The sequence below is a fragment of the Pan paniscus genome, chromosome 1, assembly GCF_029289425.2.
Source record: "Pan paniscus chromosome 1, NHGRI_mPanPan1-v2.0_pri, whole genome shotgun sequence".
NCBI lineage: Eukaryota > Metazoa > Chordata > Mammalia > Primates > Hominidae > Pan > Pan paniscus.
In genome coordinates, this window is record NC_073249.2 from 167,193,113 (window position 1) to 167,212,085 (window position 18,973).

Genomic DNA, 18,973 nt, shown 5'->3' on the forward strand with positions numbered 1-18,973 from the left:
TTAATTCACCAACATTCATTTACTCAGTTCCTATGGTGTGTGTTGTCCTGAGCTCAACCAGGTATGGACATGCAGTTTGCACCAAAATAAGGGAGCTGAGTGGTCTACCTAGGTCCCTTCCTTCATATTCTCTGGCCCCATTTAATTACTCTCTCCAGATTTCACCCTGAACCCCACTGCAATTGGCTTATGACAGTGCACAGGCACCATTCAGTTACCCAAACCAGGAAACTTGGGAGCCCTCTTTTTTTTGAGACAGAGTCTTGCTTTGTCTCCCAGGCTGGAGTGCAGTGGTGTGATCTTGGCTCACTGCAACCTCCACCTCCTGGGTTCAAGCAGTTCTGCTGCCTCAGCCTCCCCAGTAGCTGGAATTACAGATGTATACCACCACATCTGGTTAATTTTTTTGTATTTTTAGTAGCCAGGCTGGTCTCAAACTCCTGACCTCATATGATACACCCGCCTTGACTTCCCAAAGTGCTGGGATTACAGTTGTGAACCACTGCGCCTGGCCAGAAGCCATCTTTCTTGACCTCCCCTGTCTTCCCATATTTAAGCAGTCTCAAAGTTTTGTACATTTGATCTCCCAAATCTCTTTTGAATGCATCTCCTTTTCTTGATCCTTACTGTCATTCCCTTCCTTAATTCAAGCCACCATTATGTCCTTCCTAATTGCTGACAGAGGCCCTGAGCAAATCTCACTGTTTCTAATTGTGCTCCTTTCCATACTAGAGCTAGATCGACTGTTCTTAAATGCAAATCTGATCGTGTTACTCCCTGTAAAATGTTCTCCCCATTGCCCTCATTTCACAGTAGAAATGCGTTCACTGTCTCATGTGCTTCTTCCTGGGCTCGCCCTTGCTTCTTCTCCAGTGTTTACTCTTGTCCCTCCTCACTCTGTATCCTATGCTCCAGCTATGCTGAATTATTTATCTAAGTCTGTTGATGCGGGGATTTCTACATTCAGTAGAGCTACCTGCTGACAGTTTTTCTTGGCAAATAATTGGGCAATCAGATTAGAATGATGGCTTTGATTTTTAATACACAAGAAGATGGAAAATTTAAATGAGAGACACGAGAAGAACTCTGGTGCTGAATCATCCTAAGCCATTAACTGTGAAAGAACATCCTTCACAAAGTTTCCCAGAGACCTAAGCATATGGTAAGAATTCTGGAACTCAGAGAGAACATGAACAATGCTGACATTATGGAACTTTATTTCACAGTGAGGAAATAATGTGCCTAAGGGAACACAGAGAATGGACACCAGAATGTAGGTGTTCTGATGGTCTTTGCTCGTCTTACTCACCAAAGCTCTAATGTCCAGTGCTGTGCCTGGAACATAGTAAGCACTAAGTTAATATTTGCTGAGTGACAATTCACTCAGCACTGTGAACTATGAACCAGTGACAATTCAATGCTTCTTTTCACCTTTTAGACACCACTTTCTCTCCTTATGTCCTATCCTTCTTTGTTAAATTCTACAAGTACAGGTGGACAAAGTTTACTGCCTCAGCTCCTCACACAATCAGAGAGGAGGAGACCATGCCCCAAGAGAAAAGAACACTGGAAGAACACTTTTAGTTACTTGCTCCATGCTGCCACCTGCCCTCCACCATCCCTAAACTTACCCTTTCTCATCAGAGAAGTGGCTTTTATGAGAATAGGGTAAAAGGAAGGGTCCCTGTACCTCATATAGAGCCTTTGTCTTGGGTTTGAAAAAGGCACCCCATCTGGGAGTATGAATTATAAAAAGGTGCAGAGTAAGCAGGATTTCAGCCTGGTCATAGCCCCCTGAGTGGAACACTTTCTGTGAGCTGCCTGCACCATGCTGGCATGCAGTGGTCCTGGCAATGATCACTAGTCATGAACACCAGTCATGAGCTGAACATCCCTGAGCTGAACACTTTCTGTGAGCTGCCTGCACCATGCTAGCATGCAGTGGTCCTGGCAATGATCACTAGTCATGAACACCATTCACACACGGTTTCTCTGTCTCTCCTGTACTGGCCTGGCCTCAACAGCACCTCTGCTATTAGGTCTCCTAGGGAAGTTGCTGGGCCATGGCTTAGTGCACTGTTCTAGAGCCTGTCCAGGAGGCTGCCTCCCTTTGGCTTCCTCTCTCTGGTCATCAATGGGAAGAGGATTAAGCCATGATCCTCTGTGTGGCTGACCCACTCCTAAAGACCAGATTTGGATGATTTTTGTTGGGAGTGGGGGTAAAATATGACTTTGTATATAAGATGCATTCCCCCAACAATATTTATTAGGAACCCCAGTGCTTTGTATAATAATACTGATAATGTAATGGGTTCTGATATCCTTCTCAATTAGTAAGAATCCATAAGAGAGAAGAAAGGGTGTGACATAGCTGGATTTAACTTGCTTAATCCCCAGCAGATATCCATGAGAATTTCCAAAAAGCATTGGTATTCATGCAAAAAGATATCATGGACCCTTCTCTAAATTTCCAGTGCCTCCAGAGCTCAGAAATCATAGAGCAGAAACGGGAGGATAATTTTTTTCCCCAGAAACTGAGAATGATATAATCAATGTAATTGAGCACTAAATTTAAATCCTGAGCTTGCTAGCAGCTATGGCAAAAAGGGACACATGAGGGTGAAATAGCTTTTTTCTGATAAATAAAACATAGCTATCCTTGAAGGGAGACAAAATTATTCCTGGGAAGAAATTCTAGAAGAGATTTCTTGCATGGATCATAATATAGAAGGTATTCAGTATCAAAAGGGAAGCCACAAACACAATTCTCACACAACCGTTTCCAGTATTCCCTCACCACTAACACTAGAGCCATGGTATTGAAATGTGACTTAGTGAAAGATATTTATCTCTCAAGTGCAAAGACACTGTGGTCTGAGGTCCTTGTTTCCTTGACATCTCATCTGATATGCAGATGATCGTTAAGTCCATTTAATTTTCTCTCAAATACCAGGGACCTCAGCCCAGTCAACCCATGACGGAACTTTGCAAGGAGTGCCATGAAGACTGCTTGAGAGGCTACAAAGGACCCTCGGGGAGCTGTCTTGGAAGGGAGGTGGTGACAGTGCCCTGGGAGTGCCAAAGAAGTCCTGGGAGAGGCACAGCTTTGAAATGGCTGAAAAGGCTAGGATAGGCCAGATGAACTGATTCCCTAGCTGGAGGCTGAATGGTTCCAACAAGAGGAAGTGGAGAGGAAGCATGAGTAGAAGGAGTGTGTTTATTGATGTGCCTGTGCCTATTTTGAATGTTTGGGCGAGACAGACAAATGTGTAGGGAAGCCCGATGTGAGAGTTGCAAGGGTAAGCACATTTTATCTATTTTGGATATTGTGTAATGAAGAGAACTATAAGAGAAAGCTCTTACAATTAATATTAGGGTGCATGAAAACTATATATAATGGCCAAAACAATGCAAATAACTGCATTGCCTAATTTTAACCTCCTAGATTATGAATATAAAGCACTTATGTAAATATTGGGATTTTCGAGGTTAGAGGTGTATGCCAATTGAAAGAATGAGCTTTAGAGGAAGGCACCTGGGTTTAAATATTGACATTTTCTCTAATTTAGCTGCATGACACTATATGAATTTTGTAACATCTATGAGCTCAATTTTTTCATCCACAAAAAAAGAGATAATACCACAAATTATTTTTGTGAGGATTACATGAGGTATCATTTGCAAAGTAAATTACTTTTTTCAGTAAGCTGTACTGAGTCTACAAGAGCTACATACTCCTGTAACTCTTATGGTGCCAACTGTGCAAAGAGGTGGCATTTAAATGTTCATTTTCTTAATGTGGCACATATACACCATGGACTACTACACAGCCATAAAAAAGAATGAGATCATGTCCTTTGCAGGGACATGGATGAATCTGCAAACCATCATCCTCAGCAAACTAACAGGAACAGAAAACCAAACACCACATGTTCTCACTCATAAGTGGGAGTTGAACAATGAGAACACATGGACACAGGGAGGGGAACATCACACACTGGGGCCTGTGGTGGGGTGGGGTGGGGTGGAGGGGAGGGAGAGCATTAGGAGAAATACCTAATGTATGTGGGGCTGAAAACCTAGATGACGGGTTGATAGGTGCAGCAAACCACCATGGCACATGTATACCTATTTAACAAACCTGCACGTTCTTCACATGTATCCCAGAACGTAAAGTAAACTTAAAAAAGTAAAATAAGTGTTCATTTTCTTTCCCTTTCTCTTAATAAGTGTTCATTCTCTTTCTCTCAAATTGCATGAAAGGCTCAATCCCATTCATTTACTGGGATATGGGAGTAACGTATCTCCTTCACCATGCTGTGGGTACTACTGAGGATATTAATGAGGGGCACTGGAGACTAGTGACTGTTCAGTGTAGGGAAGCCAGGGCAGAAGTTGCTCATCAGCACTGGGACCATAATGTTAAAGGTACAGGCATGCAGGAGTATGGAGAAGCCCCTGAGTGCCCAGGGACACAGGGTGGGGGGACTCTTGCAAGAACTCCTTGAGGAAGCCTTAGTACTTATCAACCTACACACTTCCATTCACTGTAAAAAGAAGAGACAGATGGTTACCGTCCACCCTGGACTTCAGCTTAAATCTTGCAACTTAGTAGCTGTCTAAACTATGGCACCTCTCTCAACTCTTTCCTGGGATCCTAGTCGAGTGTAGGTTTCCTGGGATCCTACTCTAGATTTACTGAACCTTTGGTGTGGGTCCAGCAATTTGCATTTCACCACAGTCCTAATGCACAATAAATTGTGGAAATGACTGCTCTAAACCTTGGTATTATAAATTATAGGTTCATAAGTTCTAAAATAGTTGAGATTATTAATAAATGTATTAGCAATTACACTTTTTCCTTCCTAGTTGTTAAAGGAATTGAAGTGTTTATACACATTAGTAAGAAAAAAAAGGCTTAAAAATAGTTTCCCAAGGGATCTCAAAAGATTACAAAAGACAAGAAAATGGGATTCACAAGTCCTGAGATTTTTCTATGGTCATCAGAGCTTGATGGGGGTATCCAAGGCTCAGGGGAATTCACTGAAAGCTTTCCAGAACACAATGGAGAAGCAGAAATGCTCTGCTTGCTCAGTCAATAATGAAGGTGGAGCTGATGGACAAGGCAATGAAGAGGATCAGAGAAAGATTTATAGGAAGCCTCTAGAGGGAAAAGGGACATTGGAGGGCAGGTCTGAGATAATCACCCGCTTGGAAGAGAAAGGGGGACAAATCTTCCCAAAAATATTTAGAGGTTTCAGTAAGTGTCTGGAATCTAGGCTAACACTTGCCATTGCCTAAATCCCACCCACATTTGAGAAATGCAGATGACTGTGCTACTACAATGTGGTAAGCAGAATCCTAAATATGTCCCCTCAATATTCTGTACCCTGGTTATTCAATTAAACACTAACTGAGGCCCTGCTGTAAAGGAACTGGGCAGATAGAATTATTTAATAGCCAGATGACCTTGAAATAGGGAGATTATCCTGGATTCTCTGGTTGGATCCAGAGTAATCACAGGAGCTCTTAAAAGCAGAAGAGAAAAGCAGAGGAGTCAGTCAAGCGACACAGTAGAAGAGGAAGACAGGAGAGATGAAGCAGAAATAGAAATCGGAGTGGTTCAAAGCATGAGAAAGATTTGACCCATCATTTCTGGCTTAAAAGATGGTGGCAGGGGTGGTGGGCCCAGGAATGCCGGAGGCCTCTGAAAGCTGAGAAGGACCACTGGCTGACCTTTAACATGGAAACAGGGACCTCAGTCCTACAACTGCATGGGACTAAATTAGGTCAACCACTTGAATGAGTGTGGAAGCAGATTTTTCCCAGAACCTTCCAATAAAAACCTTTGATTTTGGCCTTGTGAACACTTTCTTTGGTTACGGAGGAACCAGTAGAACCAACCTAGATTTCTGACCTGCAGAACTGTAAGAGAATAAATTTAAGCCACTAGATTTGTGTAATTTATTATAGCAAGCAAAAATGATGGATGGACACTGCCCCTCATGACCTTACTCTATTGGTGAATTCTACACCACACAACACTACTTTGTTTGCTGTTTACCCAAAGGCCCTTCACACTTTGTTTGCCTTGCTTCTGAGGGTTTAGGTCTAAGCCATTTTGATATGCTCATACGCTGTTTCTCGAAGCTGGTCTGTACAACTCTTCTGGCCCATACTTGCTGTTGTCTAACCCTGTCTTGGGTCTGCACAACAACATTATACACAATGGACTCTATCCTTGGTCCTCTGGCCTTAGTTCCTTTGCATTGTTTATGTCTTGGACCTTCCCAGTAGATTCCACCTGATTCGCCCCTCAGTCTTTTATCATGCCACATGACCTTGGGAAACACTCCTGCCCATAGTCCATTCCCTGGTTTTACTTGTTGTTTAGTGTATATAGGAAAGATAAAGGAGCAGTAAGAAAGGAGTCTGATTCTGTGATAGAATTTAAAAAGTCATTAAAATGAAAAAGAAAGATGCTAGGCACATTAAAATCAAAGCAGAAGCAATGAAAACAACAGTAATGACAAAGATTTAGTTTTTTATTTTTCTTTTTCCCCAAAGAATGTCATTGACCCAGGTTTGAATTGACTGGTTCCCGTTCCACTTATACCCTTTTCTCCTCTGAGTAAGCTACTTAAACTCCTTGAGCCTCGGTTTCTCTCTTCTTTTAAATGGGACAACAACATTGTCTTGCACGGTTGTTGTGAAGGTTGTTGATGATACATGGAAAGCATGTACCATGGTGCCTGGTGCATCAGGTGCCTGAAAAATGGTACCTATTAAAAATCACAATACCAGCTGGCGAATTAGTCACTTCAGTAAAATATATATATTTTTTCAGTAAAATACATATTTTAAATAAAATATAAATATGTAAATTTATATATAAATATACAAATAAAAAATATGTATTTTCAGTAAAACATATATATATATTCAGTAAAATTTGTGACCAATTTGGAAAACACCAATTTGGTATTGTGATTATATATATATAATCAGAAAACCAGGTAAAGACACTGAGGATATTAAGCTTTGTTATAGGATTTGATTTTTCATAAGCAAAAATATGTAAAAAAAAAAAAAAAAGTCTGAATAAATCAGTGTTAAATAACAGCAAAAACATCCACAAACTCATATCAAAGAGACCATGTGTTTCCAAAGCTTATAAATACATCACTTGAAAGCTACTTCAATTAGCTCATGAGCTTCCAGCTCTATCATCCATCTCCCTATCGGAAAAGTCACAGGGGTGCAACCTCTGCTCTCTATTGAGCTCTTGCAGATACCCTGAGTTGCTGACTCCTTCCACATCTGGATCTGTTTAGTGATGCCTACAGCTAGCTGGGATTCAGTCCCTTGGAAACTGGCTAAGATCTCCCAGTGCTTCCTCCCTGACTCTCTCCTGGTCTCCCACATACACACTATCTCTGTGTTTGCTTTGAAGAGTTGTTGGAGCAGCATTCAACCTCTCCAGCAGTTTGAGTAGCATACGCTCTGATGTTAGAAGTCACAGCTCTTCAAAGAAGCAGAAAATCACTTTTTGTTCTGGGTAGTTCTGTACTTTTAACATGAAGCAGAGAAAACATGTTTCAACCAATGATGAATAGGGTGCATTTGGTGTGTTTTCAGGGCCTGATATGTCTCCAAGGTCATTGCTTTGTTGAGTGGTTGAGTGGTTATTTCAGGAAAATAATTTTTAAAAATCCCAAACACCACAAAACAAAGGCCACGCCAATTTTTTGTGAATAGAAACTGCTCATATATACGAGACGGCAAGGACTCTTTGAAAATTCCTACAACGCTAGCTATTCCATAAGGTACACCACATTTGAGTTTCCTGTTGTATTGATGAGGAAACTGAGGGCCAAGGACTTGAACAAAGAAGATCAATCTCAAGAGCTGTATGAATCTTGCTTTCTGTGAGGACCAAGGGACTGGTGGGCTTCTCTGGCTGGTTGTTTGGGCTGGTGAGTCCAGTCAGTTCTGGGGCTAAAGTGGGAGGCCCATGGCTGGCTGCTCAGGGTTCAAAAGACACACAGGATCCTGCTGGCCATCTCGTAAAGATGCAAGTAAAGGCCACCAAGCAGGAGTTGCCAATTCAAGGGCATTGTTGTGCTGTCTGTCCATCGTGCCAACACCTACTGTCTGGTGCTGACAGTGACCCTGCAAAGAAGCCTGGGCCACTCCTGTTTCCTCATGAGCAGATCAGCTGCACAGAGTTAACCCGCCAAAGGTAATACACTGGTATATCTTTAAGACAAGTTCAAACATAAGTCCGATTTCAAAACCTGGGCCCTCTTTACTGCTTTGCAGTGGTAAAAACCATTCAACAAAACATTTAAAATAAAAATAACCACCAAAAAAATCCCTAAAACATGCAACTATTCCTGATGGTGAGTATTTATCTTCATCTATCTTTTTTTTTTTTTGAGATGGAGCCTCGCTGTCTTGCCAGGCTGGAATGCAGTGGCGTGATCTCAGCCCACGGCAACCTCTGCCTCCTGGGTTCAAGCGACTCTCCTGCCTCAGCCTCCTGAGTAGCTGGTACCACAGGTGTGTGCCACTACGCACAGCCAATTTTTTGTATTTTTAGTAGAGACGGGCTTTCACCATGTTGGCCAGGATGGTCTCAATCTCTTGACCTCGTGATCCATCCGCCTCGGCCTCCCAAAGTGCTGGGATTACAGGCGTGAGCCACCGCACCCAGCCTATATTCATCTACCTTTATGTGTGACCATGTCATTTTCTTACTTTAAAAGTAAGCATTTTTCTTTGGGTGGGGGGGGGGGGCGTGTCTGTCTTGTTTTTAATGAACCTAAAATCATCAGCGCTTACTGTTTTGAGACCGACTGTTATTACTTAAGCTTCTGCTTCTTTTAAATAATCGTATGTGTAGCCCTCACCTTTCTGTGCTTCATTTATCAACTGGAAAGGAGAAATGTTTACATAGTGGGGTACCTAGTCCAGCCATGCTATTAGGCTGCTCATCCCCCACCTCCTCCACCTCTCTTTAGTCCAGTGCTTCAGGCTGATATTGTATCATCAAAAGAAAAATGAAACAGCTAGTCACATGATAGGAGTCAACTGTTACCAGAACAAAAAGAAAATGATACTATCAGGCATAAGGAAGAGATTCCTGGGTTATGTCCTGTTCCTACTTATGAAGGTAGGCACCTAGTGTGGAAGGCATTAGAACCAGGTCAAACCATGAGTGGCTATTTTTTTTGAAATCTGAGTCAGTTAGGGTGGGAAGGAAACTAGTACCTTACTGAGAAGAGACAGGGTCAGAGTTTAAATCCAAAGACCACGGTTAGGGTAAAAGTGGGAGGATAAGCCACAAGGTTGGTGGTCAGAAGAACAGAAGAGCAAGGACTAGCTTAAGGAACATGGTTCACTATGAAACCATGTATAATGCATGTTTAAACTCCCTTTCTTAATAGTCCTCCATGCATTTTGCAAAGTCCAGAGTTTGCATCCTAAAAGGATGGGGTGTGCATCCTAAAAGGCAAGCTCTGCCACTTCTTGGCTTTGTGACTTTGGGCAGGTCACGGTTCATTGCTCATTTGGCAAACAGTGATTGAAATAACTGTTTGACCATAAGGCAATTATTTGGTGCCAGCTTCTGACCTAAGAACTGTTGATATTTTAAAAAGTAAATAAGCCATTGCTCCTATCCTCAAAATGTTTTTCCTATAGAGTAAATTTAAAACATATGTTATGTCTTATGACAGCCTTGATCTTATTTTCTTCAGTGAAAATTATACTCCCTATTGCTTTCAATGTAGGTTTTAATTCTTTGATTGCATTTTTAGTTGTCTTGTGGTCTTTGCCATTTCCCCTTTCTTCTCATTCCATTGTCCTTTCATCTTAACTTGTTCTTTCCTAATAAGTTTCTGGACTATTTCATAGAGATATGCCTTGAAACAAAATTTCTGGCTGGGAACAGTGTTTCATGCCTATAATCTCAACACTTTGGGAGACTGAAGTGGGAAGACGGCTTGAGGCCAGCAGTTTGAGACCAGCCTTGGCAACAGAGTGAGACCCCATCTCTACAAAAAATATTTTAAAAATTAGCTGGGCATGCTGACATGTGCCTGTGTAGTCTTAGCTACTTGGGAGGCTGAGATGGAAGGACTGCTTGAGCTCAGAAGTTCAAGGTTACAGTGGGTTCTGATTAGGCCACTGCACCACTGCATTCCAGTCTGAGTGACAAAGAGCAAGATCCTGTCTCTTAAAAAAAAAATTAAAAATATTCTATTGAATATACCACAAAGTTCTCTAACATTTTCATTTGGTTTCAGTAGTAAATAATTTTCAAGAGGGCTTTCCTTTAAGTGTTCACAATGGTATTTTTTCTTTGTATGTAATGGTTTTTCTTTTCTTTTTTTTTTTTTTTTTTTGAGACGGAGTCTCACTCTGTCACCCAGGCTAGAGTGCAGTGGCGTGATCTTGGCTCACTGCAAGCTCCACCTCCCAGGTTCTCGCCATTCTCCTGCCTCAGCCTCCCGAGTAGCTGGGACTACAGCCACCCGCCACGATGCCCGGCTAATTTTTTTGTATTTTTTTAAGTAGAGACAGGGTTTCACCATGTTAGCCAGGATGGACTCGATCTCCTGACCTCGTGATCCACCTGCTTCGGCCTCCCAAAGTGTTGGGATTACAGGCGTGAGCCACCGTGTCCAGCCGTATGTAATGGTTTTTCTAAGGGGCCATTATTTTTCAACATTTACGCTAACTAGACAGGTACACATGTTCAGTATTTCCCAGCATACAGTACACACGATTTGCTCTTTTTTTTTTTTTTTTTTGAGACGGAGTCTCACTCTGTCACCCAGGCTGGAGTGCAGTGGCACAATCTCGGCTCACTGCAACCTCCGCCTCCCAGGTTCAAGCAATTCTCCTGCCTCAGCCTCCTGAGTAGCTGGGATTACAGGTGTCCGCCACCACGCCCAGCTAATTTTTGTATTTTTAGTAGAAACGGGGTTTCACCATGTTGGTCAGGCTGGTCTTGAACCCCTGACCTCATGATCCAACTGGCTCGGCCTCCCAAAGTGCTGGGATTACAGGCGTGAGCCACCACACACAGGCATGATTTGCTCTTATCCCCACTCACTGTATACTTAAATTTGTCTCTTCAGATCTACAGCTAAATGCCAATTGGCAGAGTACAGCAGTTTTTATTTTCTGTAGCTTTGTTGGACAGAGGTAGATCAGCACTGCCTGGCTTTCCGAGCCTAGAACTAGTAGTGCAAACTACACCCTTCCTCCCAAGTTTACAGAACTACTAAGGCCTTTCCTACATCTGCCCCATTAACAGATGCTTAGAATGCAAGCCATCACCCTTCCTCCTAATTCACACTTCCTGCTTGGGTGGATTCTTGAGCTGGCAGTTTTCAAATGGAATGAACTGAAAGAGTGGCTGGGAACAGGGTTGTGGGGGGATCTAGGAATTTAAACTCACTGGCTGCTTTCCAAAAAGAAAACAAAAAACCCAACCATCAGCAGTAAAGTAGAGGAATAGCTATGCTGTTTTCAGGTTTAAAAGAACCTTGTGCTTTTATGCAAGGGAGCAGAAGGTGGCGAGGTCCAAACTCTTTCCACAGTGGATCACACATGACTTTGTTCTTATGTCATATATGATGTTATCAAACAAGTTGCATTCATCATATAATTGGGAATACCAATTCTAGTTTTCCTAGTTGAACACCATCCTAATTCCTAAGGCCTGCATGAATTCATGACTTTTTTGCATTTTTACAAATATTTTCAAGAGAAGCAGAAAAAGGCTGCATCAGGGTTTGCTAGCCCAATGCCACATAAAAACAATTTCAAAGTCAGACATGTATTGAGCATCTCCTTCAGCTTGCACTGATTATTACAGAGATCACACTGTAAAATGATTATATACACACACATACACACATGTACAATAATTACCTCCCCTACTTTTATGTGAACTTAGGACAGGTACTTTTCTGTTTTCTTTGTATTACCTGGGTTTAGCACAGGCCTGCACATAGCAGGTATTCAATAAAAACACAGTGAATGGGTAAATGTTTAACAACGCAAGAAAAGAGTCACCTGAGGGGAGAGTAGAGAACTGGGAGAGTGCAACGCTGCCAAAGCCGGAATATACAGATATCCAGTGGTTCTCCGAGAAATCCGAGAAAATTTTCTTTTTTTATTATTAAGATAAAATGCTAAAGGCAATCTATCATTGGTTAGACAATGATACAAGGAGCCAAAATTGTAGACATTCACATGCCATGCTCTCTTCCCTCTAGAATACTGCACATACTATGATTCCCTTGGCCTCAAACCCCCTTCCCAGCTTCACTCAGTGTCAATGTTACTTCCTGTCTGGAGCTTTCCTGACCACTGGGACCAAGTTGGGCAATCGTCTTCCATGCATCTGGAGAGCTCTGGACAGTGAAGGACATCTGGAGCTTAATACTATCTTTCCATTCCCTGTTTATATATTTTGTCTGCCTCCCAAAGATGGTGATATTCCTGAGGGCTGGGATTGTGTCTAGCTACTCTTATATCCCCCAACAACTGTAACAGGGCCTGTATTTGTTTGATGAATAAACAGTCTCATAATTATGATACAATCGGAGTTTATCTTCATTTACTTGGAAATTAATATTGGTATTAAATACTTACGATATGGATAGTCAGTGTCAGTAGCCATTTAATTCATTTGGTATTAGTAAATTCTTCATATGTTTGTTTTATCTAAGGCAACAAATGACCTCTTTATTATTTCCATGTTGCCTACAAATTATAAATAAGCATATACTGAGCACTTACTCTGTGTCCAGGGAAATGTTTTAGGGGCCAAAAGAAGAAATTGTACATGGATCTTGCTTTATTGGAATTATCCTGCTAGTTCCTATTAACATTTTTTTAAGCACTCGCCCACCCCCAACTTTAAACATACTCCATGAAGGTAGGTATTGTTGCATCTTACTCATATCTACGGCAGTGCCTGGCATACAATAGGAACCCAATTAATATTTGCTGAATGAGTGCTGGAGATAGGCATCATCGTAGTTTCCAGCAAAAGGATATAACATAACAGAAGAATTTCAGGGTCATTATTTTGATGTTTTCCAAAACTGGACTGAAGGAAGGAGATTTGGGGTGAAGTGTTTAGCTCAGAATTGCCTTCCTTCTATCTTATTTAGGTCATCTTCTCCTTCCAGTGTTATGATGCAAATTCATGGAGTGATAACTATTCCATTGCAGCCTAACCCAAGGACAGTTATAAAGGGAAATCATTGCCAAGAACTACCAAGTGATATATGAGGTATGTGAACAAACACACAACTTTTTTAAAAAGTAAACATACCCAGGATTTTTAGATACAACTGGGCATATGTCCCCATGTAAGAAGTTCCTTTTGGTGCATACATACTTATTCTCATGATATGAGAATTCTTCAGAACACTCCATTGATTTCTTTGGAATTTCATTCTGCATTTGGGTCAACTGTATTAGAATATCCTTCTGATGATAATTCTTAGGTCTTGGATGTCAGGATTGGTTTTAAAAAATGGATAAAAGCTACTGGGAGACATGAAGCCTGACATGCTGGGTACTGAATTTGGGTATGACAGACATTGGCTAGGGAAGGCTCCCAGGTCACTTTTATCTAAAGCAACAAATGACCTCCAGAGCAATGACCATTTTACTATGCAACACTGCTTTGTTTTGGGGTCATTTAAAACACTGGTCAAGCTTCTTAACTGCTTCAACATTTTAAATATCTAGCTCTATTTGGCTTCAGATATTTGTCTCTAATTAAGACACTTATTTCTGTACCCATATGAAATGTGTTCTTCCCCTACCCCCTGTTTACAGACAGAGTTGGTTATCTGAAAGTATGACTTTCTAGTTGCGGTCTGTTGCCACATGGCCCTCTCTGGACATTATTCTTCTGCCTCTATAAAAAAGGACACCAAGCTCATGATTTGTTGTGTAGGCATGCTTCATGGACTCCAGATCAACATAACCTTTGTCATGTCTAATTTTCTTTTCTTTTCACCATGACTCCCTTTTAGTAATAGAAGTTGATCATGTCAACTAGGTAATGAAAATAAATTTCAGGTCTTCCTGCTGGCATCATAAAAATATTTAAAACAATCTCAATAAAACTAACCACAAAATTGTAGTAGTTTGAGTCTTGAATTCTTGACTCCATCAGGCCTGCTCCACTGTTACGCATTTTCCTTTGCATAAGCCTTGCCTTGTTTACAGCCTCCATTCTGAACTCTGCCTTAATGTACCTCACACTCACCTTCTCAGCTTCATGACATTTTCCTGGTTCCTGCATTCATGGCTTATTTTCTTATTTGTGGCCTCACCTGGCCCCTCCTCTACCTTTAACCTGCTTCATCACACCTCAAACATGATTCTCCTGGTGTCTAAGATGTTATTACTTTTATATCTCAACTGGGGTGGTTGAGAGTTCTCCCACCAAGTTCATCTGGCCCCTCTAGGAGAGCCTAGAATATCCACAGAGGAAGTGACCCTAAAGGGCACAAAGAGCAGGATTTATTTTCCAACATAAGTTATAAATTACAGTTACTTATACCAAAGTTTAATCTGAAATCCTAACTATATTAGTGTAGAGTCTGAACAGCCCTGACTCAGAGCCTAGGCAGATGTGTGGCTGTGGCCAGCAAGACCATGGGTGGTAATATTTACTACTGATTTGCTGGGCAACCTAAAGATGCAGCTGGAAAATTTGACTTTACAAACTGATATAAATGCCAAAATTACATAGGCATGACTTTTAGCCACTCCACAGGACAAAGAGGCAGCAGTAGCTGAACTAGGAAATGCTGCTTTTAACGCTTTCAAGGTTGGCTCAGAAACAATGAAAACTTTCAGCAGCTCATCCCAGGGAGCAGCAACAGCAATGCATCTGCACAAAGCCAGTGGGCTGTTGGCCTGTTTTATTTTTTTCTTTTCCTTTTTCCTCACTTTGCTTCTTCCAAACTTTGTAGCCCTTTGGCCTGCCTTCACCCATGTGCAAGGACTAGCTGTTACTTACCATGCCCTTTAGTGTCAGATCTGCTAAGGGAGACCGGTTGCCATGGAAATCTGGCCAAACATGTAAATCAACAGTAAGGAAACCCACAGGCTGAGCCTTCTTAATCAGATCCAGGTGACTGTTCAAATATGCATATATACTCTGGCATCTGGAAGAGAAGTGAATTGTATTTTTAAAAGAGGGATAGGGTCAGGGAGCAAATCATTCTATAGAAAGAAACCATTTGTACTTCCAGATCCAGGAAAGTAAGCAGGCTCCTAAAAGCTTCAGAGAAGCTAGCCCACTGTACTCTCAAATCACACTGTACTATCACCAAGAAAGGTGCCACATCCTAGTAGAAAGGTTTGGAGTCAGAAGACTGGATCCAGGAATGGCTTTACTCTTAGTAGATGCATGGCCATGAGAAAGTTATTCAAACTTTCTGAACCACCCTCTTCTCATCTGTAAAAACAGATATCATAATCCCTGTCCAACTTACCTCATAGGGTTATTGTGAAGATCAAAGAAGATTATGTATGTGAAGGCGCAGTATTTTGTAAACTGTACAGTACTGGTCATATGTCAATAATTTATTAAAATCAGTATTCCTAATTGTAATAATGATGATGAGTTGATAAATGGAGAGAAATTATAAGTTCCCAGACTCAGGATAGGATTTTGCTAAGTAAAGTGACTGAATGTCATAAATGCAGTTAGGATCAGGAGTTAGAGACCTGATTTTCAACCTAAACCCACCAGATGACATTGTGTACGTTTTTTCTTTTTCTTTTTTCTTTCTTTTTTTGAGATGGAGTTTCAGTCTTGTTGTCCAGGTGGGAGTGCAATGGTGCAATCTCGGCTCACTACAACCTCCGCCTCCCAGATTCAAGCGATTCTCCTGCCTCAGCCTCCCCACCCAGCTAATTTTTGTATTTTTAGTAGAGACGGGGTTTCACCATGTTAGCCAGGCTGGTCTCAAACCCCTGACCTCAGGTGATCCACACACCTCGGCCTCCCAAAGTGCTAGGATTACAGGTGTGAGCCACCTCACCTGGTTTTTTTCCTCCTTTTTAAGTCTCAGTTTCTTCATGTGTAGAATGAGGGAGTCAAACCAACTCCTTCATTCTTTACATGTTCAGGTGAAGAGGAGGTGGAGAGAAGATGATGGGCATGAGAGCACTACTCAGTTCAAATCTTGGTACTACCTCTCCTAGCTCGGTAAAATGGGCCAGTGACTTAACCTCTCTGACCTCCAATTTTCCCACTCATAAAATAGGTTTAATAACACCTACCTCACCGGGTTAAATCACACCACATGACACAAAGATGAAAAGCTGGTCAACCTTCCCCTCTTAAAAGATGCTGCTTTCTAAAAGTTCTGAACCAATGATTTCAAAAGAAAGTGGATATTGCAGTAGTTGGCATCTGTGCTACTTCCCACTGGGGTCCTTGGAAGTCTCTTTAAAGGTTAAAAACATGGCTTGTATAATGGCAGAAAAAAAAGTATAGGATATCAATATCCAAAGGAGGTTAATATCTAAGATACCTAAGGCATTATTTATGCTTTGCATTTTAAAAGTGTTTTAGAAGGAAGGCTCAGTGATTTCTAGTTCTAGTTTGTGATTGGGTGAGTGATCCCATGGATCCCATGAAGTTGCCAAAAGTTTCCTGTACTTGGTGTAGGGAAACAAACCAATGAGTAGAGCATTGATTTTTAAATTCTCTTTTTTTCCCCATTTACCAGTAGAACTCCTTTACTTATTTTTTTATTTTATTTTATTTTTTTCTTTGAGATGGAATCTTGCTCTGTCACCAGGCTGGAGTGCAGTGGCGCGATCTCGGCTCACTGCAAGCTCCGCCTCCCGGGTTCATGCCATTCTCCTGCCTCAGCCTCCCGAGTAGCTGGGACCACAGGCGTCCGCCACCATGCCTGGCTAATTTTGTTTTGTATTTTTAGTATAGACGGGGCTTCACTGTGTTAGCCAGGATGGTCTCAATCTCCTGACCTCGTGATCTGCCCACCTCGGCCTCCCAAAGTGCTGGGATTACAGGCTTGAGCCACCACACCCGGCCAGTAGAACTCCTTTATTAAACAAAAATTGTATGTAAATATTCAATGTAAAAATATAGAAAAGCAAAGCTGCTCTGTGTGAGCATGAGTGAGTGTGTAAATGTGAATGCATGTATGTGTGTGTGTGTGAGTGCGTGTGATGTGTACTAGGGTGGAGGTGAGGGCAGCCCAACCGCCCTACCTACCAGCAGTTTATTTGCTTCTTGCTGTAATAGCTCATTCTCATCTGCAAAAATCTTCTTCCTTAGATCTTATTAGGAGGAATAAGATATTACTGGGAAAAGGCTTAACAACTACAGTTAACACCAGTTGCCATTCCCTAAATGTACACCAGACCTTCCAACACTGCCCAGTTGGGGAGGTACCACTAACATACAGAGGAGATGCTTCAAGAGGTGAAGAGACAGGTCTGAGTCCAGCTTTAAACCCTTCTCCTTGTGATTCTGAAGCCATGGACTTTCTGTATCTTAGGTCAGAAATTATTTATCAAAGCCCTAAAAACACAAACCCTGTTTTAGAATGATTCTATTATGGCTTCAGGAAAGGATCCTCTGAAGCCTCCATACAAGGTACAGCCAGAACAACGTATCAGCGAACACGAATATGATAACCTCCTGGTTATCCATCTCTTTGCTCTCTCTGCTCCTGGTCCAACAGGAATCACATTCACAAGAAAAGGCTTGAGAACATCTTTTCTAGCCAGAAGTCAAGAGTCTGCACTAATTCTTGCGACTTTCCACTTCAGAATAGCCACTGTTCTTAAAGTAAAGGGATTTTTTTTTTTTTTTTGGAAACACATGTCTATAAATCTTTTCATTCTGCCTCTCAAGGAATCTCTGAGCAGGGCATTTGGTTTCAGACATCTGGGTCAATAAGAACGTATAGGCCTAATTATTATTGATTCGTCATTGTCTCATTTACTGCAGGTCTTTGCAAACAGTGAGATTCATTTAGCCTCTACATATATGGCCACTCATGCACTAATGAGATCCCTGGGGGATGGGGCATATGCTTACCCCTTTGACTCCTAACCTCCTTGCAGCTGTATGTTTATTCTTTGAATGCAGCCATTCTCCTACATGTTTTTTCAATTATACCTTACCATGTGTGCTATCTGAGTATATCATTCAAAATGAAATGCACTTGGAAGACATTAAACTAACTAATACACATCATTATTCACATAATTTTAACCTTGCATGATGCCTTTTTTGGTTCTGACTTTGTGTCATTTTGCATGTTTTATCAGTTCCTTCTCAAATGGCAGCCTGCCTTCTTCTAGCTAGGGAATCACATATTAACTGTGATCCCAAGTGGATCGCTCTCCCTCTCTCTCATGAACCCCAGGCTGATATATCCTGTCTCAAAAGGAGAAACTTTTGCTGTCCACATCCCACTGGGTATCATGAAGAAAATATAGTTTCAATAATCATAAAGTGACTTTACCACGTACCAGCTGGATGATCAGGTAGGCAAACCCTCTCTGAGCCTATTTGCTTTTTTGCTATTGGGGCTAATACTGTCTACTTAAAGGCTGCTATGAAGATTAAACATAGAGCCCCGAGCACTATAAAATGACAGGTTTATCAATAAATAGTTTCCTCTTCTTTGCCATCATAAGAAACTCATTTCTAGTTTTTTAAAAATCCAAGAATCAAAGAAGATTTTTTTTTTGGACCTATTGCTTGTAATCTTAAATGCAGACAACATCCCTGAAATCTCTCATGTCCTCTCCCTCTCCATAAATCACCTAATTCTACGGGTTCACAGGCTGCCCAGAGAGTATGGTGGTCATACTCTTAAACCAAAAAATCAGAATACATGGTATAACAAAATATACTTGTGCCTTTTCTACC

The 18,973-nt window shown here is 41.4% G+C and overlaps 1 protein-coding gene across 9 annotated transcripts in view; it reads right to left on the reverse strand.

Moving 5' to 3' along the window:
• The window catches only part of FGGY (FGGY carbohydrate kinase domain containing), a 459,452-nt gene that overhangs the window by 103,255 nt on the left and 337,224 nt on the right, over positions 1-18,973 (reverse strand). For all 9 annotated transcript variants that reach the window (XM_034966197.3, XM_034966184.3, XM_034966174.3 and 6 more), the window contains one exon: positions 15,068-15,215. In XM_034966197.3, the coding sequence (XP_034822088.1) occupies positions 15,068-15,215 (148 nt within the window). The remainder of the gene's footprint in view (positions 1-15,067; positions 15,216-18,973) is intronic.